This window comes from Simochromis diagramma, unplaced genomic scaffold (genome assembly GCF_900408965.1).
Source record: "Simochromis diagramma unplaced genomic scaffold, fSimDia1.1 OVJJ01000630.1, whole genome shotgun sequence".
Classification (NCBI taxonomy): domain Eukaryota; kingdom Metazoa; phylum Chordata; class Actinopteri; order Cichliformes; family Cichlidae; genus Simochromis; species Simochromis diagramma.
This window is the reverse complement of record NW_024386927.1, coordinates 1,613,796-1,641,234: the sequence shown is the minus strand read 5'-3', so window position 1 is coordinate 1,641,234 and position 27,439 is coordinate 1,613,796. Positions and strand designations below refer to the sequence as shown.

General features: G+C 40.3%; 2 protein-coding genes across 4 annotated transcripts in view; one reads left to right on the top strand and one right to left on the bottom strand.

Moving 5' to 3' along the window:
• Window positions 1-646: 646 nt before the first annotated feature.
• LOC120736677 (tissue factor-like) lies at window positions 647-13,308 on the top strand. The gene is made up of 7 exons (XM_040036939.1): window positions 647-795; window positions 2,027-2,147; window positions 7,097-7,186; window positions 8,008-8,099; window positions 8,408-8,586; window positions 9,102-9,267; window positions 10,843-13,308. Exons 1-7 carry the CDS (start codon window positions 729-731, stop codon window positions 10,977-10,979), a joined length of 852 nt encoding a protein of 283 aa, XP_039892873.1. The 5' UTR covers window positions 647-728; the 3' UTR covers window positions 10,980-13,308.
• A 385-nt stretch (window positions 13,309-13,693) lies between these two features.
• LOC120736676 overlaps window positions 13,694-27,439 on the bottom strand; it is a 30,979-nt gene continuing 17,233 nt past the window's right edge. For 2 of the 3 annotated variants that reach the window (XM_040036936.1, XM_040036938.1), the window contains exons 5-10: window positions 26,473-26,550; window positions 26,062-26,218; window positions 25,188-25,232; window positions 24,575-25,042; window positions 19,786-21,242; window positions 13,694-18,656 (exon numbers count right to left, since the gene is read on the bottom strand). In XM_040036936.1, the coding sequence (XP_039892870.1) occupies window positions 18,609-18,656; window positions 19,786-21,242; window positions 24,575-25,042; window positions 25,188-25,232; window positions 26,062-26,218; window positions 26,473-26,550 (2,253 nt within the window). In that variant the 3' untranslated portion in view covers window positions 13,694-18,608. The remainder of the gene's footprint in view (window positions 18,657-19,785; window positions 21,243-24,574; window positions 25,043-25,187; window positions 25,233-26,061; window positions 26,219-26,472; window positions 26,551-27,439) is intronic. The other variant, XM_040036937.1, reaches the window with a different exon arrangement.

The following is a 27,439-nucleotide window of genomic DNA, read 5'->3' as shown; positions in this document are numbered from 1 at the left end:
TAATTTTGTTGGCAGTGACCTTTTCACTGACACAAACACGTGACTTTAAAATATGAACTGAGGCTCTGGGTGAGCTGCAGTGTATTTCATACATGTTTATGGAAATATTTCTTCACTGCTGAGAACTTTAAAAGTGTTTTGGGAAATGTTTCAAAATGACTGAGCAAAAATTGTAATAATGCATCCTATTTTGTACTGTGTGGTATTTGTATGCATTGCTGCTGAGTGAAACTAGAAAGAAACAAGTTTCCCGGCAACCTAGAAGTTAGTAAAACTGAACCACTCACACAAAGCCTATTAGTTGTCAAGGCAACAGGGCATCAAACTGCATGCACTCACAAAAACACCATTGAACAGACAGACCGTGGAGTGCAGGCGAATTCCTTTCCACAAAGAAGAACTTCATGATAAGACAGGTTAAACGTAAATATAAGCATTCTTTTGCAAAAGTTTGCACACTGCACGATCGCAGTCCAATTCCTGTAAACGTCGTAAAGGGGATGAATAAGAAGGAAAACAGTTCGGATTGAGCAAATTGTTTCAGAACATCTCCTCCCCCATTCCCCAATGTTGAGGCAAACATGTGGGAAGGATCAGCATACCCCACCCCATTACCCTTGTGTGTGCAGCTGAACGGAAGTGGCACCAATCCTTTTCAGCTCCTTCTGCTCTCTTCAGCTAACAGATCAGGACAGATCAGGACAGAGAAAGGACACGCTGGTACTAACATGGCAACTGTAAAAACTCTGCTTTGGCTGGGACTCTCTCTGTCTGCCTTCGGCATAACCACTGCAGGTAAAACACACAGCACATGATCGGCAGACAGACAGGACAGACAGAGGCGACTGGTGTTAGACATTTTACCTAGACACCAGTGTCATGTCTCGTTTCAGTTTTAGCATATCACATATCAAAGTTTAGTCCTTACAACACAGCAGGCTCTACTTCATCTGATAGAGAACACAGACAGAAGAGTTAAGCATCTTACACAGGACTTAAAGTTTCATGCTTGGTATTATGATGCAGTAAAATGTCCAACAATTACAGATGTTCTGAAATATTGCAGAGAATCTGAAAGAAATTTAGAATATTTAGAAAATAGCAGTGGGATGGTCCCGTGGGTTTCTGGTCACATTTGAAAGAAAACTGCTTTTGCATTTTTATTCTTACTCTGATGGCATCTAGCTTTCCATCAAGTTTTGCTCTCACTGACTGCTTATGCAAAATTAAATATTGGTTGTTTGCTAATTTTCTTAAATTAAACAGTGACAAACTGAGCTTCGTCTGGTAGGAACACGTACCGTTGTGTAATAATGTGATATTCATCGCATCACCTCTCCTTCCTGTACTCTGAGATCCTCCTTCTCACTTACTGTCATTATGCCATCTGCTCATCGGACCCCCTCTGGGCTTCAGAGCTTTGAACCGATTTGCCCCTCATCTTTAGCTCTCCCACCACCATGTTTGAAATATTGATTCTCTCTCAGTCTGAAAACTCTGTTGTACTGACTTTTAATTCTACGACATCTTCCAACTTTTATTTGATCCATACTGTGACTTGTAATTGAATTGCTTGTATCGTAAACTTGAGTGTTTTGAAAGGCGTCTGTGAATAAATGTATTAGTAATGGAGTACTCATTAACCATTCCATGAGGGTATCTACGGTGCACAGATGTGGGGATTTTCTAAATAAGCTGAACTAAACAAAATCTTCCACTACAGTTTTTAACAGATGTATTCGCTTTATGATTTTATAAAATGTATAACTTTCTGTTATGTAAAACTCTCATTTTTGACCTGTGCCCACCTTTGCTGACTCGCAGACTTTAATTTGGTTCTGATTACGAGTATGAAGATGTTGAGGGAGTTGTCATCATTTTCTCCAGCTTAAATAAATGGTTTATTAAGATCCTTCATTCAATTCAGTTATTGTAAAATAAAAACAAACACAAAAACCCAAAGAAAACAGGAAGCAGGAGTCATGGAAAACTGGAAAATACTGACGATGTTTTATTTTATTCACAGATGTGAACTCAGTCCCCAGAGCACAAGACGTCCACTGGGTGTCTCTGGACTTCACCACACATCTTCGCTGGAGTGTGACGTCCTCTGACTACACATACACTGTCAGGTTCAGGTTCTCTGGGTGAGTCTCACACACACACACACACACACACACACACACACACACACACACACACACACACACACACACACACACACACACACACACACACACACACACACACACACATTTTGAACCTCAAAGATGCCTTTAAACTCGTGGGTATTTTGAGGCTCTTCCTCCTCAGTTTGTGGAGGAAGTAGAGTTGTTGTTGGGCTTAAACGACCAGTGAGGCTGTTTTCTTTGACCAAGAGAGACCTTCTGAGATGTGCACACCCAGGAACTTGGTGCTGCTTGCCCTCTCCACAGCAGCACCATTGATGGTTAGTGGAGCATACATGGTGTGAGCTCTCCTGAAGTCTACGATGATCTCCTTAGTCTTCTCCACATTCAGGGAAACCACTATTAACTCCTTTAGTAACTTAACGCCGGTAGTAGGTCTCATCGTTGTCGCTGATGTGACCTACCACAGTTGTGTTGTCTGCAAATTAGATGAAGAGGCTGTGTGATGATGTGCAGTCGTGGGTCAGCAGAGTGAAGAGAAGTGGGCTCAACACATCCTTGGGGAGCAGTGTTGGGAAGGTTACTTTTAAAATTCCACTACAGATTACAGAGTACATTGACCCAAAATGTAGTTTGTAATGTATTCTGTTAAGTTACTCAGTGTGATTATTTGATATATTCTTGTGCTATTTGTCCTACTGCTCTGTGATTTATTACTATTACTGAACGTCTTTTAACAGCTGTTAGAATGTATGAACACATCACTCCAGTTTCAGCAAATGTACACTGGCTCCCTGTAAAATATCGTGTAGATTTTAAGATTACTTACTTTTAAAGTTTTAAATAATATGGCGCCTAGTTATTTAAACAAACTCCTCAACATGTATGACCCCAAAAGAGCACTGAGATCATCTAGCCAGATGCTCTTAGCACAACCGAGGGCTCGTTTGAGATCGGGCCTTCGCAGTAGCGCCCAGACTCTGGAAGAATCTGCCAGAGGAGATTCGTACTGTAGAGTCTATTCAGTCTTTTAAATTGCGTCTTAAAACTCACGTCTTTACTTTGGCTTTTAATTTGGTTCAGTATGAGTACCATCAGGCCTGTTTTATGTTTGTATTGTTAATTCACTGTCTTCTTGTTTATCTGTGTTTCTCTGTTGTTTTCTCTTGTTTTTAGCCGATTGTGAAGCACTTCGGTCAACCCAGTTTAAATGTGCTACACAAATACATTTTGAATTTAAATTTGAAGGCTACTCGCCACCGAGCTACCATTGTTAGCTGAGGTTAGTTCATAGACTGCAGACTGTTAGACTTGATGGACAGCATTAACAACCTGCTAGCTGCAAGTGATCACGAGCAGTTCTGAAAGTAACACCAACTAGATTTCTAAATCTTAATATAAAATGAGCAACAGTAGGGGGGACATTAGGTGAGGCTGCACTTTTTGCAGTGATCTTGTATAGAAAATTATTTCTTTATTAGTAATATGTTTTCTTTCTGTCTTCTTTCAGAGCTGCACGTGATTATTTGCAGCTAGCAGGTTGTAATGCAGCCTTCATTAATAGTAATAAATCACACAGCAATAGTACATCGAAGACACTGAAGTGTTTCTTTAGGTTGGAGTCTTTGACGCTGAGAGCAGCATGGTTGCTGGATGTATTCCATTACCCGTATTCAGCGTTTGTATGCTGGAGGTGTTGCTGCTGACCCGTACTGCCTGCTGTCTTCCTGTCAGGAAATCCAGAAACCAGTTACAGAGCGATGTGCTGATCCCCAGCTGATCCAGTTCACGTCTGAGCTCCTGTGGAATGATCTTGTTGAATGTTGAACTGAAGTCTATGAACAGCATTCTGATACATGAGTCTCTCGTGTCCAGGTGTGTGAGGGCTGAGTGAAGGGCAGTTGAAAATGCATTATCCGTCAAGCAGTTTGACGGGTATACGAACTGAAATGGATCCAGATGTTTTTTGGTTTCCCACAGTGTGTAAATCACGGCAATCCTCCTGGCACAACAGTGTACACCACGGCTATAAAGTTAGTTGGGCCAGATTTTAAAACCAAGGAATATATCTGGGCCAGATATTGTTTAGCAGCCAGTAAGCAGCAGATCACAATAAGTTTCAAACCAACACAAATGTATTGAAAAAAAGTTGTTTATTATTTTTTCCCTTTTAAATCTTGTGACATTTCACACATGCACACGAAAAAACATATAAATGAGCTATAGCTGAAGAGAGCCTGCGCTAGTAGCAATACTTTTTTTATTCACATTTGAAATAAAAAAATAAAAACTATTTGGACAATTCCCTTTCAAAATAAAGTTCATACTTATGTGACCCAGACACATCTTAAAGTGCATTTAACAGAATTTAAAAAGAACAATCAATCCTATCAAAGCTATCAGTGCACAAACCCATAGCAGTAACACATATGAATACAACATTTACTGCTGCACACTGAGGGAATGCAGGTTTGTTTTAAATCAACAGTACACAAGTCTACAGTAACCTGACATCTGTTTCTGAACAAGAGCGGCAACGTTTGGCCCTTCTGTTAAAACACTAAATGGGTCTCTGGCAAAACTCATCACCTTTGTGCGTAGAGCAAGTCCATCCAATCGACCAGAAAACTTCTCTTTCAACCTCGCAGTGAAATCAGTCATCACATCCATGACTTGTGCCGCAGATGAGATGCTTTTGCAGAGCCCTGGAAAATGCAGCAACCGGCCTGTGCTCAAGTCGGTGGTGAAAGGTTCAGCTTGGCTTGGAGTGCATGCATCTGTTCCACAAGCTCAGTGTCAGTTTTGCCTCTGCCTTGTAGTCCCACATTGAGGTCATTCATGTTTTGAATATGTCGCTCAGAAAGCAGACACTGGCCATGAAGCTGTTGTCCTCATGCAATTCAAATGTGTTTCTGCTTTTTTTTGCCTGCTGTTGCAGAGGAAAGTTGTGATCTCCTCTTTGAGATCACAGAAATGCTCCAGTGCACTGCCTTTGGACAGCCACCTGACATCATTGTGCAATAACAGGTCATGGTGCTCAGCAGACATTTCTGAGAGCAGCATGTGGAATAAGCAGTGCTGGAGGCTTCATGTTGAGCGAATAAAATTAATTGTAGCCATCACACTGTCCATTGTTGTTTTGAGCTCCGTGCTTAGTTTTGCACACAACACCATCTGCTGCACATTGCAATAAAGGTTTGAGGTGCAACAGCCAAACCACTCACTTTTCCTGCCATGGATGAAGCCCCATCTGTCACAAGGGTTGGCTGTGGGTCATCTACTCATCGGAAGGGTGGTTGTTCGATCCCAGGCTCCTCCAGTCTACATACCAAATATCCTTGGGCAAGATATTAACCCCATGTCGCCCTCCGATGCATCCATCAGAGTGATAGAAGCACTAAAACCTTAGATAAAGTGCTTGTGTGAATGGGTATGACTGGGTGAGTGCATAAGTTTTGTAAAGCGCTTTGAGTGCTCAGTGAGAGTGGAAAAGCGCTATATAAGAACCAGCCCATTTGTACAAGCATACAGACATGCTTCATATCCAGACCACTGTCCTCAACAAAAGCTGAAATCTTCTCAAAGATTATCTCGCCAGTTGTGTGGTTTATTTGTTTTACTCTGCGTTTCTGCCGCAGGCAGGGCCCGTTGGGTTGCTTCTGGGCCTGTGGCCCTTTGAACAGGTTTGGTGTACACTATATTACTCTGTTTGAGCTGTGGGACCAGATCTTTGGGGCGGACCAATTGTTGGCACAGTATGTTTTGGGGTTTGAAAGCCATAGAGCCACTTGCAGCCCACGTCACCCCTACTTCTGGCCCATATATTGACATGAAGAAATATAACGCAATTTGGCTCTTGAAGTTACTTTTTTGTTAGGGAGGATTTGTTTGTTGTTCAGTGCAAAGTTAAACTAAGTTCTTTAAAATGCAAAAAATTATTTAATATGAAAGCAATATGAGCAGAGAGTACAAACGTACGTCTGCATTTTTATTTTGTTAAATATGAACAAAATTATAGAAGAATAGAATAGATCTTTATTGTCACTGTTACAAGAACAATGAAACACATTTTGGTGTAGATTTGCATTCAGATTCTTTTAGTATAGGAGAAGAAGATAAAATAGATTTTAGTGCAATGTAAGGAGCAAATGATAGCAGAAGTGCTGCCACGTCTCCTGGCCAGAGAGAGAGTACCAGTGTGTTTATTTGGTAGTTCAATGAAAGGCTTCGGTTAGTTAAGAGTGAGGGGAAAACATTTGCAGTTTTACCTTGTTATACAATATTTGAAATTTAAAAAAAAAAAAAAAATTGGAAATATTTGCTAGTGTTTTCTTGTTTGTTTGGGTTTTTTTGTACTACTTGAACACTAAAGTGGCCCTCCAATGAGATGACAGTGCCAGCAGTGGCCCACAGCACATTTAAGTTTGAGAGAAAATGCGTCTCAGCCGTTCCAATACTCCTGACACATGTGGGGCAGCTAACGGTTTCCGCTTAGGCAGCAGTTGTCCCGTGGATTACCTGGTCAATTCTTTACGAGCCTCCCAGCTTTGGTCCTAAATTGACACAACACTATGTTAGTTTCTAATGAACATCTTTAACAAGATCATACAACTCATGGGGTTCAATGGGAAGTCAAGGTGGCAAGGGAGAGCCAGAGAGCCCCATGAGCTGGGAAGACTAAATATTTCAAGTGTCCTGCATCTGTCATCGAGGAAGAACACCTAGAACCTAAAGAAAGAGTTCACACCTACAGGCAGACAGTCACAGTGATAGAGTGATTCAAATAAATAACTGATTAACCTTGATGTATTGCTTGCATATATCATGACTATGTGTACAGGAGGAAATATTTGCTTGCCAAAAAACAACACAATCCAGACATGTCAAGCTGAACATTTCAATTGAGTTTTAAAAACTGTTTTCATAAGCGCATGTCAGAATGACAGTAACTGCCGTGTGACTTGCAGTGAAGATGCTAACTGGGAAGAAAGTCCTAATTGTATCCAAATATCAGCATCAGAATGTGACCTGACTCAGTCCCTCAAGGCCTCGGATAGGTAAGAACACTTCCATCACCCTTAAACACATCTGGTAGGTTTACATCGAGCTTACTCTATACTTTTACTTTTGATTTTTTTCTTATTGTCAGCAATATTTGTGCTCTGTCATTTTACTCAAGAAAAGTTATATGTACACTACCAGTCAAACGTTTGGACACACCTTCTCATTTAATTGTTTTTCTTTATCTTTACTTTACAAATTGAAGACATTAAATCATATGAAGCAACATATATGGAATTATGTAGCAAGAAAAAAAACATTGATAAATACCTTTTGCTTTGTTGACAGAGCTGCAAACCCTCGGCCTTCTCTCGGTGAGCTTCATGATGTAGTCACCTGAAATGGTTTCGCTTGACTTGTCGGGAGTAATTTGTGGAATTTCTTGCCGTTTCTATGGGATTGGGTCCATCAGTTGTGTTGTGCAGAAATCAGGTTGGCAGAATGAGGTCAACAAGTTCTCATCATCTCCTCCTTCAAGCCTGTTGGAAAACCATTTCAGGTGACGCCCTTACGAAGCTCATCGACAGAATGACAAGCGTGTGCGAAGCAGTAATCAAGGCAAAGGGCGGCTACTTTGAAGAATTTAAAATACATTTTTTGAGTTGTTTCACACTTTGTTGTTTACTACATAATTCTATATTTGTTCATTCATAGTTTTGATGCCTTCAGTGAGAATCTACAATGTAAATAGTCATGAAAATAAAGAAAAATGACTAAATGAGAAGGTGTGTCCAAACGTTTGACTCGTAATGTGTTATATAAGTGCAGATGAATGTGCCTCCAAAGCATATGTATTCTTTGTGTCCCTATTTCACAGGGCCTACTTTGCTGATGTTCAAACAGAAATCATGGACATGGACTATGAACTCCCTCACACTCAATCTTCCAGGTTCAATCCCTATAGAGACAGTAGGTTATATATGACACACACACACACACACACACACCCTTAGCCTTCACAGCTTAATGTCAACCAAAGCCTGGACCTGATCAGGTTATCCATGCATCCTGATCCCTGTTGTGGCTGAGCCCATAATGTCAAGGCTACCATACCTGCACCAATCAGGCATTCTGCATAATGTTTAGTAGCGCACCCATCCACTCAAAAACTCACTCACTCTAGTAATGATGTTGTAAACTAACTGAACTGACTTTTAGTGCATGAATAAACCTTTGCAGGCAGTCTCAGCATAACTGTTGGTTGGTCCTGTCCTCAGGTAACATCAGTGCTGTGAGTTTCACTGTGGCGCCATTGGATGACAGAAGAGTAATAGTGAACATCACTGATCCTTTAACCTCCATGTATGATCGTGGGAAGCAGCTCAGCATCAGAGACATTTTCAAAAAAGATCTTAATTATAAGATCCGCTACTACAAGTCTGGAAGCACAGGAAAGGTAATCTGCTGTTAACGCTAAAAGTGAAATGAGTTGCAAATTATGTTGTTAAACTGAAAAAATTACACCTTTTTCATGTAATTCTGTTAGTGCTCCACGTTAGGCTTGCTCACACGAAAAATATGGGCTAGCAATGGGCCTTACTATGGGTCCCTCTCTGCTTAGTGTGGTCAGCCCATTCTATAGGCACCCACACAGTGGTTAGTTAGTTAGTTAGTTAGTAACAAGTTCATCTGGGCCTTTAGATTTAGGGCCTATGGCTAGTTTCATTCAACACTGGTCAGTATTACCAATGTAATTGGACATCTTCTAAAAATCCAGAACTGCAGCTCTAAGAATTTGAAATAAAGAACAACAATGTGGCATTTGTGTGTGTAGGCTAGCTGTTTTCTGCTGGGCCTGGTCTTACGATCAGTCAAATGAAGACTTGACCCAAACATCCAAATGTCTGCTTGGTTAGTTGGTTAAATGTTTACAGATGAATGACAGTAATCTGTCCTGCTGTTACCCCTTAGAGAGATGAGATATCAAACTCAAGTATGAAAGTGATACCGGGGCTGGATAAAGGAGAGAGTTACTGCTTCATGGTGGCAACGTTCATCAAATCCAGACCCAAAGCCACTCAGCAGGGATCCTGGAGCATGCAGCAGTGCACAAAAAGTTCCCAGGACATCCTGCAAGGTACACATATTCTACATGCAACTCTGTAAACTATTTCAGCTTTGGTGAATACATACTGAAATTTGTTATTAGTTGTTTCAATTGCAGCTTCTTCCTCTTTAAGTACTCAAGACCAGAGTAATAAACAACCAGTGTATATCAGCATTAGAGGGAGAGTGCTGCCCTCTGCTGGAAATTAAGACACCTTAATTTGGTATTTTGTCAGATTTGATTTGATTCCATTGGCTCCATAGAATCGTGGTTAACACTTGGAGCCTTATGTGAAAAATCAACAGCTCACGATTAGGAGGAGGCACACCCAGCCTCAGTGGGTCATAAGCTAGTGTACTCCGAGTGCTGTATAAATAGGAGGGCACTGAACATCTGTGCCAAATATGTGGAGTCATCCACTGTGACAACTTTCTCAGACATAAGGGACTGGCTGACAGGATGTGATTTACAGTTTTTTACAGACGCTAGGACACATTTCTCAATACTTAGGTTTGCAAAACTCCTCACACAGTGAGCACAACAGAAGTCTATGTGGGCTAAACTGAGGATCAGTTATCATTGTTTAGGCACAAAATGCATTCAATGACTACATCTCTCAAATTTCATGAATTATCTTCTCACTCAGACACAACAACTGCCAAAAATCTTTGTACGTACAGGACATTTTGCATGTACTTACATACTGTTTTCAAAACTGTTAAACTTATGGTCAAAACAATAACACAATGCAAAACTTAAAAAGACAGCAAAATGCAACAGCAATACTTTATTGAAACATATTTTAAATCTAAAAATGCAGTTTAACCAGCCACAGCTGATTCTCATTGTAGATGAACATCTACACAGGTGTTACTCCTTCAATTGTTCAACTCCTTCAATTCTGGCAGCCAGAAGATTCTTTCCTAGGTGTGTTGCCCTAGATGACATAAGATGTGATGTGGATGAGAACCTGTGGCCAAATGGAGAAGACCGAGTAGATTAGCATTACTATTGTATGTGTATCAGTGGATGGTGTGTATACAAATTCTTGTATTTTGGGATTACTTAGTGCAAAAAAATAGAAATACATAAACAAATATTAACGAATTCTGCATGATGTCTGATTCATTCCAGTAACATATATTGAAATTATAAACAGAGATGTGTCCTTGTTTTACACAAGAAAACACTGTGTAATGCTACATGTTGTTAGTGTTTTTTAGGTCATTGTTTTGTGGGTGACAAAGTGTGTTTGTCGGCTGTCAACCTTTGCTAGTGTTCTGGAAGAATGAGTTTATTTGAGACCTGAATGAAGTGTTTTGGTAGTTGTAGTGCATTTTGAATGTGAAATGAACTGCTTTGCCAAGCTGAAGGTCAGTTAGGAGGATTGTGTGAAGAGTTTTGCAAAAGTGACCTAAGTATTGTGAAATGTGTCCTAGCGTCTGTAAAAAACTGTAATGATCTCCCCCTCTCTCTCTCTCTCTGTGTGTGTGTGTGTGTGTGTGTGTGTGTGTGTGTGTGTGTGAATGAGGCATGTTGTATAAAGCACTTTGAGTGCTCAGGTAGAACCAGTCTATTTAACAGTGACCCTCGTTCTTTCTGCAGATTTGAGTGTTGGAGCATGGGTTGGTGTAGGCTTCATCATGTTAACAGTCCTCATCGTCATCGTCACGGTGACCGTCCTCTGCTGTCGCCAGAGAAACAAAACTCTGCAAATGTCTCAGTCATCAGCACCAGTGTAAAGTGCTTGGGTTAAGTTTGCTCTCTGAAACCAAGTTTACACTGTATTATGGGTATTATTTCTGTATTTCATATTCAAGTTCTTTATTTAGTTGACACTGAAAGTGAAAGACTTCATCAAGAATTTGGTCTTTCACATTCACCAGTGTTTGTCCTTTCATTTGTGCGATCATCGGGTACATCAGGAAAACAGTAACCAAAACCAGTCTGCTACAGCAAAGTCGTGATTTGTGTCTAAATGACTGGATTATTAGAATGTTCATGCCTGAAGTACGGCATCATTTATTAGCTTGTCTTCTGGCGGAACCTGCGTCCAACCCATGCGTTTGCATGGAGCTCATTGGCTGTAGAGTAATTTTCATTAAACAACATTTCTTTTTCTAAAGTAACTGAAATATATCATTAAGTCACAATCACAGTTTATCTGTAATCTTCATTTGTAAAAAATGTTTAAATGGTTCAAGATTATAGAAAAAGCAAACAGTTTGACAAATATTTTGGTAAATGTGCAGCAGTGGTGGGGTGGTTAGCACCTGGGTCCTGGGTTTAAATCCAGCATCTGGCTGGAGCCTGTCCTTTCACGTCATGTCGGCGTGGGTTCTCTCTGGGTACTCTGGCTTCCTCCCACAGTTTAAAGACATGCAGTTATTGGGGTTAAGTTTGGTGAATCTAAATTGCCCATACGTGTGAATAGTTGTCTGTCTCTCATTTCTCCTTGCAAAACCTTACACCTTGGTTAGGCTCTTGCCCACTGTGACCCTGAAATGGTTAAGTAGAAGAAGATGGACGAACAGCTGGTAATTAAAGCTGTGAAGTTCGTTTTGATGTCATATCTGCATCAGCTTGATGTGCTGTTTTGTCAGGGGTTACTTAGGAAGACTTTCCAACATATTTGTGTGTCTGAGCCAAATCTTTTGCCTTTTTCTTCTTTTTGACCCATTATGTTTCAAATTTGAATGTCCAGGTCTTATAATTCACCACTGGTGGTTAGTGAACACAGTGGATTATTTAGCAGCTATTTTCTCACAAGTGGGGGGAGACAAAAGGTCCATGGATTATTCTATTTGTATATAAATAGTGTTAAATAAAAGCTGAAGATTACTTTACTACTTTTATCTCATCTTGTTGTTTTCATCGATCATTCAGATCCCAAATGTAGCAGAAACATCAATTTCATACTTCTGCCAGCAGCCACTGCTGGTGGGCCTTCCTGAATCCATTGTACTCATTTCCAGTAAACAAAGACTGGTCTTGGGCCCAGCTGGCCTGCCCCAGCACCAGGAATCCCGCGCTTCCTATGCTGGAGCCATGTGTCAGTAGATGCAGTTACAGATCCTTTTTTCAGCTCTCACTATGTAACATTGAGGCCAGATTCAAAGGCGCTACAGCAGAACTGGCTCCCTACCTGGCTGAACAGAAGCGCTCCATCCTTGTCTTTGAAATTGTCTGTGAATTGCCTCAGAACAGGAAAAAAGAGGATAACTGTGACACATAGTCTTTGATTTATGAATATCTGAAGGTAAAAATGTTACAAACATGAAACAATTCTTTCTTACAAACCACAAATAATAAAACATCTTCTCCAAATTCTTTATCAATCCAATCTTATCCTTTCACTACGCACCTCTTTACCCCACAACTGGTGCTGGCTCATGACTGCCCTTCCCAGAGCCCGGTCTTTCTGGAGGTTTCCTCCTGTTAAAAAGGGAGTTCCCTTTTCCCACCATTGCCAAGTGCTGACTCACAGGGGTCATCTGATCGTTCTCGCTTTGTATTGGTAGCAGTATTTGTATTTGTATTCCACAATAGAGATGGAAAAGCAGACCACATTATGGCTTGCAGATGGATTTTATTTCTTAGTTTTTTCATCACACATTTAAGACACCAAATTGTACATTAGACATAAATGAATCATCATCACAATAAACCATGGCTGCATCATGACAAAACGCACAATTTCTTCTGAATATGCTGTCCTTCGACCATGGCTTTGGAGCACACACATATACATCGTAGAAAACACGTCATTCAACGCTGCAAAGAATGAAAAGCTCCACAGGGAACTTGATGTCTGCCTCTCTGAACAGTAGAACAGCTCTGCCAATGCTTTGGGTAATATTCTTATCCTGTGTGGGTAATAAAAGCAGCTGGTAAAATGAATATATAGATATTTTAAATCAGAGATATGGACAGCTATCTGTGTATATAATAAAACTGATTGCAGACCTTGTCATTTTTAGTGTGCGCTACATGTGTCTATGTACAGTGATGCATTTTTGCTTTTTTTGGATGTTACCTTGGCAATCGATTAAAACACACTTTAGCCCTGGAGAGTGGCAGTCTGCTGAGATTTCCTCCTGACATGTGGATAATTTAGTAGCAATAAAGTAGCAATTTTTAATGAAAGATGTCGTAGCTTATTGGGAGAGTAAAAAACAAAACATGGTTTAAGCAGGACGACGGCTCCACCTGCAGATACTTAAGATACTTAAACTCTACTGATAAATGTTTCTTGCTAAATTATGTTATTGACAGATAGTCCATATTAATATGTATCTCCATGAGACTATCAGAACTGAGATCCATTCTCCAGGCGGAGAAGAAAACTGTTCAAAGTGGTCAGTAAAGCTTCTACCACCTTCAGATTTATCACTACTGTTATTCACAAATGCATTTTAGAACAATACCCTCATGTTTGCAGATATTCTTCTTTTTAGGTTTTCACATTGTGAGGACGACATTATTTTGACTGCATCATTCAATTTTTCAAACTCAGAAACTGACTTTCATTTTTATTTGACATGGGTAGCTGTGACATGCATATGTTTCTAACATTTGAGGTAAGTTTATATGCATAACTACAAAAATCTACACACATCCACACAAGAATTAGGGCAGGTTCTGGGCCAAAGATGAATGGATAACAAATTAACAGCTGGCACACTGTGGAGCTCCAGATTTGCTATTTTATTACACCACAAAAAGTCTGACATTTTGAGCAAACCTGCTTTTTATCACATAAGATACAATGCAGCACCATCTTAAATCACATGTTACTGGTTGTAATGATGCATGCTTGTGTATGTGTGAGACTACTTTATATGGAATATGCTTAACTGTAAGCACATCATGGTACAATGCACTCTCATCCGCCAGTACAGCCACTGGTGGATGAGTCAGGGGGCGGCAGTCAGACAGGAAACTGCTGTTGAAGCTGAGCTTCCAGCGGGCAGCTTAGGTTTACAGTCTATTAGCTTGAGACAGCATAGTTTTAGCCTGCTTTCTGAAAAAGATAATCCAGTTTTCTGCAGCAGACCATGCTCAATACGTCATAGTTTCTGTGTGTAACAGGCTGGCAGTGTGCAAACTGTTGTTTTAGTGTTGTGTATGTAACTAATTATGTTCCAAAATGCAACAAATGAACAAAATAAGTCTTCTAAATGTTCTGTTTTCTTTACACATGATTGTACATTTGAAAACAAAGCAAATACATGGACCACTGTGCTTGTATATGAAGTGTTGTGATTCACGCTAGTAGATTTGTCAATTTTAGATTTTGCCAATAACTTGATACTAAATGATACAGAAACACACATTAGATCTAAATATCCTTTAAAGGTGTGTACCCTCACATTATGCTGCACCCACATGGTTTCCATGGACAAAAGACCAAAATGCATAGGAAAACTGCAAAACGCACGTCAATAATGTCTCGATGCATGCCATTCCCCAACTCTCTGTGAATGGTACTCATGGCCATTGATCAGTGGTCATGACAATTTGCATATTAATGATCCAGGAACTGATCTCCCAGCCCACTGTTCCTTCAGTGGTGCTAGTTTCACTCATTGTGCAAATGTACTGTTTATAAGATTGGGGAAACCTGCAGTCAGCTGAGACTGAAGAAGTCACCTGGATGAGTGACGAAACATTTCTCCCACTGAAAATGTCCAGATGAACAGGATGCACTTTTGGGACACATCAGTAATCCTTTAACTGGAAGTAAGAACTTTGAATATAAGGTAAGGTGACGATGGCTGGTCTTCGGGGTCTCACTGACTCTTTTATATTAAATTAGCTCTGGCTCTTTAACTGGTTCTGTTTAAAATGATTAGACCCTTGATGTTAACTCGTGAACCAACTTGTGTTTTCTTCCATTTCCAGTGGAACCATTCTAGTTATTCAGTGGAAGCATCTCGTTTGAAGCAGGTGGAATGTGGGACTTCACTTTAATGTCTTTGCTATAAGATGTGTACCATTGTACAATCAAAAGAAAATGCGAGTTCATGTACATATCTACAAATATGAAAGTCATGGAATACTTGCTTTTAATGGTTGTAGCTGCTGTCATGAAATCATGGTAAAAGAGTGAGGTAGGCTGAACTGAAGCTTTGTGTGAACTGAAAGGTTCAATCAGTGCCTGCTGAGTGTGCCATGTAAAGGTAGACTCACACTCATGATATTTGTACTACCATGTAAAAACAATCAGTTTGAATTTGATGGCAGCAGCATGTTTCAAAGAAGCTGGGATGGGGCGGCAAAAGGCTGAAAAAGTAAGTGACACAAAAAAGAAACATTTTATACGTAATTAGACTAACTGATGGCAGGTCAGTAACAGGACTGGGGAAAAAGAGAACATCTGAGAGAGAGATCTGCAAAAAAGTGCTTCAACAACATTGTAGAGCAATTTCAGAATAATGTTCCTCAACAAATAGTTGCAAAGACTGTGAATATCTCATCATCCAAAGTCATAAGCTCAGAAGATTCAGAGAATCTGGAGAAATCTCTGCATGAGGGACCAGGCTGAAAATCAACATTAGATGCAGCTGATCTTCAGGTCCTCAAGCAGACACGATCCTGTTATGAAATCAGTGCGTGGGCTTAGGAACACTTCCAGCATCACTGTCTGTGAACACAGCTCACTGTGTTGTCCACACACACCACAGTGCCATCATCTCTGGACCAAAGCTCATTTAAAATGGACTGAAGCAAAGTGAAGAAATTTTAATTTGAAATCGGAAAACATGGACACTGCGTCTTCTAGACTATCCGACTTGCTGTCAGTGCTCAGTTCAAAAACCTGCGTTTCTGATGGTGTGGCAGTGCATCAGTGCCTCTGGAGTTGGCAGTTTTAGAGTAGCATATACTCCCATCCAGATGGCACGTGTTTCATGGAAAGCCTTCATAGTAGAAGAGTCCTTGCTGTCACCAGCTGGTGGAGCATCATAAAGTGAAAAATATCTCTATGAGACAAGAATGGGACAGCATTCCTCTCCCAAAGTCTACAGAGTGGGAAGCATGACCCTGTTTCTGAGATGTGCTGCTGCCATCAAATTAAAATATTACATATTTCTCTTAAAATGATATGTTTTCTCCGTTTAAACATTTGATATGCTTTCTGTGTTCTATCAGGAATAAAGATGAGCGAATTCTGTTTTATTTAAATTTTACACAGCATGCAAACTTTTTGGAATTGTACTTCAGGTTGGCTCAGGAGGAAGACTGATGATTTCATCCTCCAGTGTGCAAAACACTGAACCCCAAGTTCAATGTGTATGTGACTGTTAGAGAAAAGCTCTCAGGTGTAAAGAAAGTGCTTGTGTGAATGTGAGTGCAAATGGTTAAATGATGCTTGCAGTAGAACAGGCTTCGGGTGCTCAGAGGAATAAAGCGCTATGTGCCATTTCTGAACTGCCTAATGAACTGGTTACACTGATGCTCTGCTACCATACCAGTAAATATCATGTACTTGTAAAAAAGCAGTTGTGCGTGTGACCTTGTGTGGGTACAATCAAAAGGAATAACAGTGTTTTACATATAATTAGATATCTAATTATAACCTGAAAATGATATAACAGTGTCAAAGAGGTCTCTGGGAGTGATTAACCTACAGAAAATGATCAGCTCACAGATTTCTGCTTTGTACTCTGGCTGTGGCGTCACTGTTGGTTCTGACTACTTTAGTCTGATCACAGTAAACTTATCAGACCTGTGTGGAAGAAACTGCCGGATGGGCAGCGTAACAGCGGCACCGGTGCCAGACCCACTCCACATTTACCCTCGCTGTGTCCTGGTTCCACGCTTCAGACCATTCCTAAGCAAAGATGTTTACACCAATGAAATGCTCAGATCTGTCTTACCACTGTAAATCTGCTCGACTTTGTGTGCGCCATTCACAAATGAAAACACATCTTAATTACTTCATAAAGTTTCACTGGCAGTGCTATAAAAAGCTGCTGGACAGAAAAAACTGCTTTCTGAAAGTTACATACAGTACTTCTGTACCGGTGTCTTTAAATATCAGCAGTAGTAAAATTAATTACATTACGAGGGAGAGACAAAAATACAAGAGCTTACTACTGATGACAACGGTACAAGGCAATAGTTTTCCACTCAGATGTAACTATCTGTCTTTTGGTGTTGTGTCCCCACCCCAGCGCTCCCCGCATGCATCGCTTTGAAGCTGAGATCTGATCACTAGTAGACGCTCCAGGCTGTGGTTGCCTAGGTGACCTCATGCATTCACTCCAGTGGCCTCCAACATGAGAAAAGTTCATCCTGGGCTTTTTGCCCATCGCCACTTGAAGTCAGACAATGTCGCTGACTTTCATTGCTCACCAAACCACACCCACATTTCCTGGGTGGACACAGCTTTGCTGCTTTTTTATTTGTTGCTACCAAACAAAAGAAAGAATTGGCAGCCTGCGCTGTTAGTTAGGTAGTTACGTCTGTAACTACCTAACTAACAGTACACAACCAAAATCCCTGCATAGTTTTTATTTTCAGCATTAGTGTGCAGTATGAAATTGGAACAAAGAATGAAGTGGCCATCTTTTCAGTTACAGTCCAATTATAAACATGGGTGGCATCACTACTGAGCGTGCTACACATGTAACAAAGCACACACCTGACCACAGCCATCAGTCGTGCTTTGTCACTGGTGAAACTGAAGAATCCAGCCTAGAATGGCAGTGAACCACTGCTTCTCTTTAAGGAGCCTCTTAAATGATGTGTGAAAACACTGTTGTGAGCGTGGATATGCGCTCATTGGTAAATCCGACTATAAACTCTCTACAGTTCATATGCAACTTAGATCTAAACTACTAATTGGATAGATAATCTCAAAACCACAACAGCAGATTACATTGTATCATTTATATACAGTTTATCTATTTGAAGTCTTGTAACATATGTCCTAATATTTACTGTATGTCACATCACAAACATGGACATTATTTGCACTTCAGACCAGTCAGGTCCGTCAAAACCTTCTTCAGTTCATCAAATCATAAAAAGACAAGATAGTAGGTCAGACAGTCGTTTGCAACCTTGACAGATGTAAATAAAAAAACTGGATAAAATCATGTTTCTTAATATAATAATCAGGAAATCTTTTTTATCATTTGGTTCCTGGTAGTTTTTTCATCTTGCCTTCCATTGTTTCTCCTCTGATTAACCTGAACTAATTTACTGTGATAATTAACACCAGAATGAGCTCTTTAGTCATTTTTCCTCCATTGCATTTCCCTTTGTCGTACTTTATTCCTTATCATCTTCACTTCTTGCCTTGTTGTCATCACAGGAACCGTGCTGACACAGTAAACCTCACTTGAATGTTTCATGGTGAGAGATCACTTTAAATCGATGACCTGAGTCTGGGACTGGGCCTTGTCCTTGGCCTAAAACACATGAAAGTAGATGTTTTTAAGTAGATGTTTGTTTGTTTTTTAAATATAATTTTCTATGCACAAAGCAGTTCGAGAGGCACGCTGACTTTTAACAGTTATTTTAAATAATCATTTGAACTTCAAACAAAATGAAAAAATATTTTCTTTAAGATAGGTTCAGGGCTGTTCAGCAGGCACTTTAGTAGTGGTGCAAACCATTAGCCAAAGAAACCAGAATTAATGTTCATTACAAAGAAAAACATGTATGCATGGCACCACAAACCAACAATAAATATATCAACAATTTCTGGCTGTTGGATGGAAACTTTTGGCATATTGTCCAACCCCTACAAGAAATGTTTTTCATCTCAACGTTGTAAGAAGTTTGAAAGGTTTCGGACTTTGGAGCAGTTTAATGGAATAGCTGACTAACAGAACAACTATAATTCTAGCTAGGGATGCAATGATGCGACATTTGGATCAAATATTGGTTCAAAACCTGGATGGAATATTGGGGAGCCAATTCATAGTCTGACAGTTAAATTGGATCAATCAATCCAAAAATATTTGTTTCATGTATTTATCCGATTCTCATTTATTATTTCACAAATAAATACCAACAATTCAGTAAATGTATTCTCTTAGGATTAAGTTAGGTGTTCAAATGGAGCCAGATATACAGTAGTTATGGCCAGTCTCACAATGAGGAAAACAGCTTATTAACACTGAAACATTGATGTGTATTAGCAGATAGTCACAAAGTATTAGATCAGAAAAATGTGAATGGATGCTATTCTACTTCTAACTTTGCTAAAATGACTAAATACCTGGTTCTACTCTTGAGAAATATTTACAGTTGTAATTATTTCAACTCAAAGTTCAAATTTAACACATAACATATTTAAAAAATAAATCCCTAACCCTAACACATTAATGATGGCTTGAATTATATTAATATTAAATGTTGGGTATTTATTCTTAATCTCCAAGTTCTACAAAATGTCGACAATCATGGGCCAAATAAAAGCAAAAAATAAATAAAGGACAGTAAACCTGAAATTAGGATTTCACAGGATATATCAAACTAACTGGCCATCGATTTAATGCTATAATAAGTTAAGAAAAATAACGTCCAACTTACCCTGAGAGATGGTCGAGGAGGCCTAACTGGTCGTACTGGCTCTGGTACTGGGTTTGTCTGCCTTCTCTGCAATGGCTCTAGGTCATCAGCTACATCAGGACATCCAATGTATCCTCCAGCCCCAAACACTGAACCGAGATCACCTTCTAAAAGGTTGTGGTGGATCAGGGCAGCAGACGAATTAAGGTCCTGGCTGGCAGACATGCTACTGATGGCCATGTTTAAAGTACTAGTATTTGTGGTATTCGAGGTGCAGACACTGGGGTTACTGAGCTGCAGTCCCAGCATATTTTCGGATGCCACATCACTATCTGAGCTGTCATTAACAGAACTGCCATCCTGTTCTGGTTCCAGAATGCACTGGATGTTGTTTGCTTCAGGCAAAATGTCTGTACTCAACAAGTCCAACCCCTCCTGGTCAGGTAACTCCTGATTTTCCTGAAGTTCCTGCTTATTGTAGCTACCTGAAACTAGAACGCCCTGGTTTTCCTTGCTATTAAAATCCAAAACTTCCTGGTTACCATGGCTATCTAAATCTAACACTTCCTGATTTTTAGGATAGGAGTAGTCCAGGACGTCCTGACTGCCAAAGCTGTGAGGTTCCAGCACTTCTTGGTTATGACAGTCACAAGGTTCAAGTAATTGCTCACTGCTATTATTCCGACAGAGGTCCACAACTTCTTGATTGTTGTGACTACAGAGTTCCAGGACTTGGTTTTTATGGTTAACCACCTCCCTGTTTTCGAGGCTAGATGGTTCCAGCACTTCTTGGTTTCCATTATTACACAAATCTAGAAATTCCTGGTCATTGTGGCTATCATTTTCAAGCACTTCTTGGTTTTCATGGGTATGAGGTTTCAGTATTTCTGGGTTATTATAGCTTGAGAGCTTTCTTTGCTCATTGTTGTCATTGGTACAACGGTCTATTGCATCCTGGTTGTCATGGCCACAGGGATCCAATACTTCCTGGTTCTCTTCTTGAGGGCTCAGCTTAAAGCCATAAGGGTCAAAGTCCCGTGTCATCTGGGAGGAGGTAATGTCAAACCCATAGGCATCAAAGTTCAGCTGATGTTGAGAAGAGCAGGGTTCAGGGTCAAAGGTCAGATCATCATCAGCAGGTTCTGGACTCAACTCATCTTCATCAGGGTCTAAAAGAGTGTGACTAGAATGCTCTGGGCTGAGTTTAAAGCCATATGGGTCAAAGGAAGACTGACTGGTTGGTTCATAGTTCAACTCAAGGCTGTTCTGATGTGAGTCAGGCTGAGTGAAAATGTTCTGGGACTCTAGTGAGTTCTGTGGAACAGCAGGGATTTGGATTTCTTCTTTGATGTTCCTAACCTGTTCTGTTTGCTGACTGTAAGTGACATCACAGGGCAACGTTTCCTCTCTGTTGCCTGTCCAACCTGGCTCCAACAGGACAGGTTCGCCAACAGCTTGAGTCAAACCAAGACACTCACCTAGCAGAAATATACAGTGAGTAGTTAAGAATAGAATTATGACGCAGTTACAAGACCACAATTTTAAGACGTTAAGCTTACAGGCTAAAGAGTCTGAAATAATACGATATTCAAAGGTTTAAAGTTTATAAAGACAATTATACTGCTCAAAATTGCACATCTAAAATCGAACGTAGTCAATGTCCAGAAATGCTGTCAGTCCATTTTCGCAGAAAAAAGATTTGTGATACTAATTTAAATTTTCATCACATGCAACATATAAAACAATAGGGGGCATATTTTTCCCCTAAAGGCCTCTGAGTGGGCCCTGTGGACACCCAAGTTTGTGAATGCGATAACTCGAGAACGAGGCGATGTAGGATTTTCAAACTGAAACCATCGGCATCTAAAATTCTCTAAAGTTTGTATCCCGGTGACCTCGACCTCAAGGTCAAGGTCAGAGGTCAAGTTTTCTGAAAATCTTCTAAATGTGATAGTTCAAAAAGGACGTTATCTAGAATGTTCTAATTTATAGTATAGGTGCATCTACTAAAAATCTCAGATGAGTTTGAATCCTGGTTACCGTCACCTCAAAGCCACATAGGATTTTCACATTCATCCCACAGGCGTAGGAGGCTGAGGAGCAGCACTGACGGCTGCCGTTTTAGAAAAGAAATTCAGTCTGAAACTTTTTTGTGTAATGGAAATGTGTTCCTAGGTCAGCAATTAAAGTAGACACCACTTAAGCAGGAAACTGACTCCCAGCATCAGTATATGCACATGCACAGTATCTCACCAAAGTGAGACACATTTTTGTAAATATTTTAGTATAATCATTTCATGGAACAATACTGATGATATGACACTTTGATAAAGTGTAAAGTAGTCAGTGTCACAGTATAAATTTGCTGTCCCCTCAAAATAACTCAACATACAACCATTAATGTCCAAACTGCTGGCAACAAAAGTGAGTATGCCCCTAAGTGAAAATGTCCAAACTGTGCCCAAAGTGTCAGTATTTTGTGGCCACCATTATTCTCCAACACTGCCTTAACTCTGTTAACGGGAATCCTCTTCCACTCCTCCATGATGACATCATGGATCTGGTGGTTGTTAGAGACTTTTCACTCCTCCACCTTCCATTTAAGGATGGTTCCCTCAATTAACTGTAGTGCCAGCAGCACTCATCCAGCCCCAAACATCCCACCACCATGCTTGACTGTAGGCAAGACACACTTGTCTTTGTACTCCACCTGGTTGCCGCTACACACCGTTGACACCATCTGAGCCAAATAAGTTTGTCTTGGAATTGCTGCCCACACAGACACTATTAATGTGTAAATGATTAACTAAAAATCTCGTCAACACAAAGTTCTTTATGTGGAGCACATTTCTACAAGATAAGTTACTGAAAAACTGCTTGTGCTTAAAGTGCTTTGGCACTCTTTGGCAATACCGTAGGTAATGTAAAACTTCATCATCACATCAGCCTCCTCTGATGACCTGTTTGCTGCTGCCTGCCACTGAAAGGCAATGGAGAGAGGGGAGACTTGGGCAGTGCATTTATTGCAGCATATAATGTGTTTTCTGGATACACTGCTGCTTTTTCAGCGTTCAGAGGTTGATGGCTCCGTGTCAGAGCTGGCTATGAATTTCAGACAGATCAGGCCTTAACTTAACAAAAAAGTTATCAATCGTTCTTTTCATCTTTTCTCATTACCCACAGCTACATCCACTTCTTTTTGGCCGAGGCTGCTCACCAGGGCTGGGCATCAACACTGATTTCTATAATCCATTCGATTCCAATTCACAAGGTCCCGATTCGATTTAGCCTCAGACAGTCAGAAATATTCTAATTCTGATCATTTATCAGTACTGATACATGTGAGACTTCATCAGAGGTGTGAGCCTTTGTGTCAAAGTAACTGAGGATAAAACACAGAAAAACATGAGGGAGATTTTCCTGGCCTGGCTTTTTATAGCAGATAAACTTAAAAATATTCTGCAATATTGCAAAATTTTTAATTAAAAAAAAATTCAGTATTGAACAGCAAAAATTAGGCTTTGTAGTTCGCGGCCATTTAAGTCAATAAAAAAAAAAAAGACAGCGGCCAACAGTGCTGTAAACCACGGTAGACCGGCGGGTAATAAGCGAATAAAAAATGTAAATGACGATGTTTTTCAAATGTGAAGCGTAGTTTGGATCTTCTTTTGTTGCTGGTTCAGTGAATTTCGGTTGGAGAGAGATAAAACCTGCAGCTCAGAATCTCGCGCAAAAAAGACGTAAACACAGCGCGGACCGGACGCATCAGAATCAGTGAGCTGTCGGCTTTCACCCGTGCCCTCGGGTGAGAAAGCCGAGAAAGAGAAAGCTGATTCTGATGCGGCGGCTCTGTGTTTACTTCTTTGTGCAGAATCCATTTTCCTGCTCTCATTTGCTGTTTGTTGAAATAGTTTTGTGAGCTTTAACCTGAGATTCTGGCGTTTCTGGCAAAATACATTTATATTTGTTATGTTGTAACAAGGATTTGTCCACCAGGGGGCAAAAGTTGTTGAAGAGTGGTGTCAGTGTGTGTGGTGCATGCCCCAGTTCAATATAACAAAGAAGTGACTGTGAGGTCAACATGGTCTCCGTGGTTCCTGAGTTCTAGGATATCACAATATTTAAAAGTTGGTTCAGGATTTAATGAATCGATATCGCTTTATTCGAGCTACTGACCTCTCTCTATCTGCCTGCACTTTCAAACGTACATACGAAGGACAACTACCAATCAGAGCGGTCCCGCCCCTGACTATCTCTGATTGGTTTAGACCACGATAGGCGCATAATGTGTGTCAGTTGTTGACCACATGGAGATTTTCAGAGTTGCTGAGAATTTTATTTTATTTTATTTACTCGAAAAGTTGGTCACACCGGTGAGACCTAGGATTTTTTTTAGTTGCACCACTGAATAATTTGGTCGCATTTGCGACAACACACCTTCTACCCATTTGTACCTGAGACCTTGTAACACTAACGAGTCACATGACACCAGGGAGGGAAATGGCTAATTGGGCACAAATTGGACATTTTCACTTAGGGGTGTACTCACTTTTGTTGTCAGCAGTTTGTGGCTGTGTGTTGAGTTATTTTGAGGGACAGCAAATTTACACTGTTATGTACACTGACTACTTTACATTGTATCAAAGTGCCATATCTTCAATGTTGTGCCATAAAAAGATATAACAAAGTATTTACAAAAATGTGAGGGGTGTACTCACTTTTGTGAGATACTGTAAATGAAAATAATAAAAAGTAAAACTGAAAAACTGTCATGTTTGATAACCGGGCGTGTGACTAAAATATAAATTACCTTGTTCTAATCCTGCTGATGACTGAGTAATAGCCTCTCCAGCCAGAGATCCCAGACTATGTTCTTCTATGTCGGAGGGTGGGGAGACAGCACCAAGATCAAGTTCATACCCATTAGGGTCAGATTCTACAGAATACTGTCCCTGGGAACGCCACCCTCGGATAGGCTCTGGCCCCAGCTCCTCTGACGAACTCTGAATGGGTTTAAATCCATGAGAATCATCTTCCATAGCAATGGTGTCCAGGTCCTCTCGACTGTAGCTAATCTCTATGTCACTGTCTTCATCTGGGAATTCTGACTCAAAGCACTGAGTTCCCGTTGAAGCTTTGTTTTCAACACAAGACAGACTGGTGTCTGCTTCGTCACCAGCATTTCCTGTGCTCTCACCAGTGGCAGTATTCGTCAACGGAAACAAAATATCTGCTGCGAAGGGGTCGCTGCCTTTGAAAGGGTCAGAACCAAAGCCATCTGAAAATCAGAATATTTAAAGAGTTTATACTTGTAAGTTTTGCTAAGAACAGTATTGAAGTTGAGTAACAAAACAACAAAATGAACAAGAGCCTCTTTATGTCAAGTGAAGTTCTGTTTAGATTAGTGGTCTATTATAACTCACCAGATGAGTCTGTTTTAAGGAATAGGTCTTCATTGAAGAGGTCATCTATAAATCATGTGTAAAAGAAATGAAATCACTGTACTTTATTAATACCACTGCAACAAAAAGTAAAGGTAACAAAAGCATATATGATTAGTTTGCCAAAGAAAAAAATCATCATTTATCCCACGATGTCACAGCCTAGCTCCCTCTGGTCCCTAGAGTTGAAGGAGTTTTGATGCCCAGCTTGGGTTGGTTTATTTTCTGAGCCCCTACTCTAGTCCTCTCCTACTCCAGAGTTTGAACCACATACACAGCCCCAGGATCAGAGCTGCCCGATGTCCTAGTGGGAAAAGTTCTACTTGTGCATGAATTAAGTTGTCCCTTCTGACAGAAAAAAAGCTGTAGTCTCCACCAACCCAGAGGCTGGATTTTAACAGTTCTGATTCCCAGTCCTCTGGCTGCCATAGTTCATGTCCAGTTCCAATTACCACCTTAAGGCCAAATCACTTAACCCTCAAACAATTCAATTACATCACTTTTGAGTGTAGCCGTAGCGCTTGAGTATGTTCATATTCTAACAGGAAGATTAAGTATTGCAATGATCAACCACTTCTTCAAATCGATGCCAAACTACCCAAGCAAACAAAGTCACACTCTTGAGTGATTTGCTTGGAAAGATGCATTGGCACAGCATTCATTCAGATTTAACTGTCTGGGGGCCAGGTTGATGTTCGAGAAATGCAACTTTTCTTAACTTTTCAGTACTGCAATGCAAAGTGAACGGATACCCACTCCAATTCAGCAATGCGTGTCACCTCTTTCAAAGTAAAGAGTGCCAAAGTCTGAAATCCACGACAGCAATAGTAGCTCAGCCTCTGAATTTGTTACATACGGTCACACTGACAGCGGGCGAAGGGGTTGGCTTGGTAGAAGTCCAGCTGGCTGAGGGGGTTGGGGTTCATAGTGAACTCTTCCTGGTCTCTTTCGTTTTCCCCTTCGGCGTTGAGGTCCCCTTCCTCCAGGCCATCCTCTATGTCAGACCTATCCATCTGTGGACGCGTGACAACCAGAGGTCACAACACCATGGCTCTATCCAAAACTAAGGAAGATGCCTTTGACTAGTGACAGCTGGTGCTGCCAAGTTACACCGGTTAGAGGTCTTTAAATTAATTTAAACTGATTTCATATCAATAAAGTCAGCACTAATTACAATGTCAAGTTTTTGGATGGATTTTAGCCTAAAATGTTTTGCACATAATTTGTGCTATGCATGACACGACATGTTCTGTAAGAGCGAAGCTACCTTTGGTGAGCTGGTCCCACTGTCATCTTCTTCTCTGGTACCGACTAGATTATTGCAGAAAGGTGAACCACTGCCCCCCTGGAGGTGTTGGAGGCACAGAGAGAGAGATAGTTACTAAAATGTCACAGAAAAGAAAACGCAAGACACACACACACACACACACACATATATATATATTCTCCATGATAAAAACCTGCGAAAAATGTAGCATAAATATGAAAGACATAGAATAATACACTGAAGAAAAAAGATCACAAACAACTCCAGATCACACACTAATAGTCCACATGCGTGAGCTTGATTCATTTTTGACTCCCCAGAGAAAACATGTCAATTCATATCTATATTTCCCTGCTAAATACAGATACTAGTTTTAAATTTGAATTTAAATTTAAATTCATTTTTGATAGATTTCTAAAATATTTGTGTTTTTTATTTTGATTGTATAAATATCTTTTTATGGTCTAATAACTTTGTTAAGCAGTGTTTTTAAAATGTCTCATATTCAGCGCCTTGACTCCTCCAGTCCAAATGTGGAAATGCCCTGGAGAAGATAATTCATGCCAAACAGCCACTGGATCGGATATAGTGTAAGTGCACAAATGGCAGTATGAATGTGTGCGTAAATGAGTGAAATGGGAAATGGACTGGTTCTTATATAGCACTTTTCTTCTCTTCACTCAAAGTGCTTTATAAAACTTGCCTCAATCACACAAGCACTTTTTTCTTTTCTTTTTAACATCCACACACATTTACATTCCGATCGATGTGTTAGTGATCAACTTCGGGTTAGTATCTTGAAAGGGGATATTTGGCATGACTGGAGCAGCCAGGGATTGAACCACCAATGTTCAAATTAATAGATGATCTGTTCTGCCTCCGGAGCTACAGTCACCCCAGAAAGAGCAGAAAAGTGCTGTATAAATTGATCATTATACAGCACTTGTCACTAGGGATGGGTACCGGT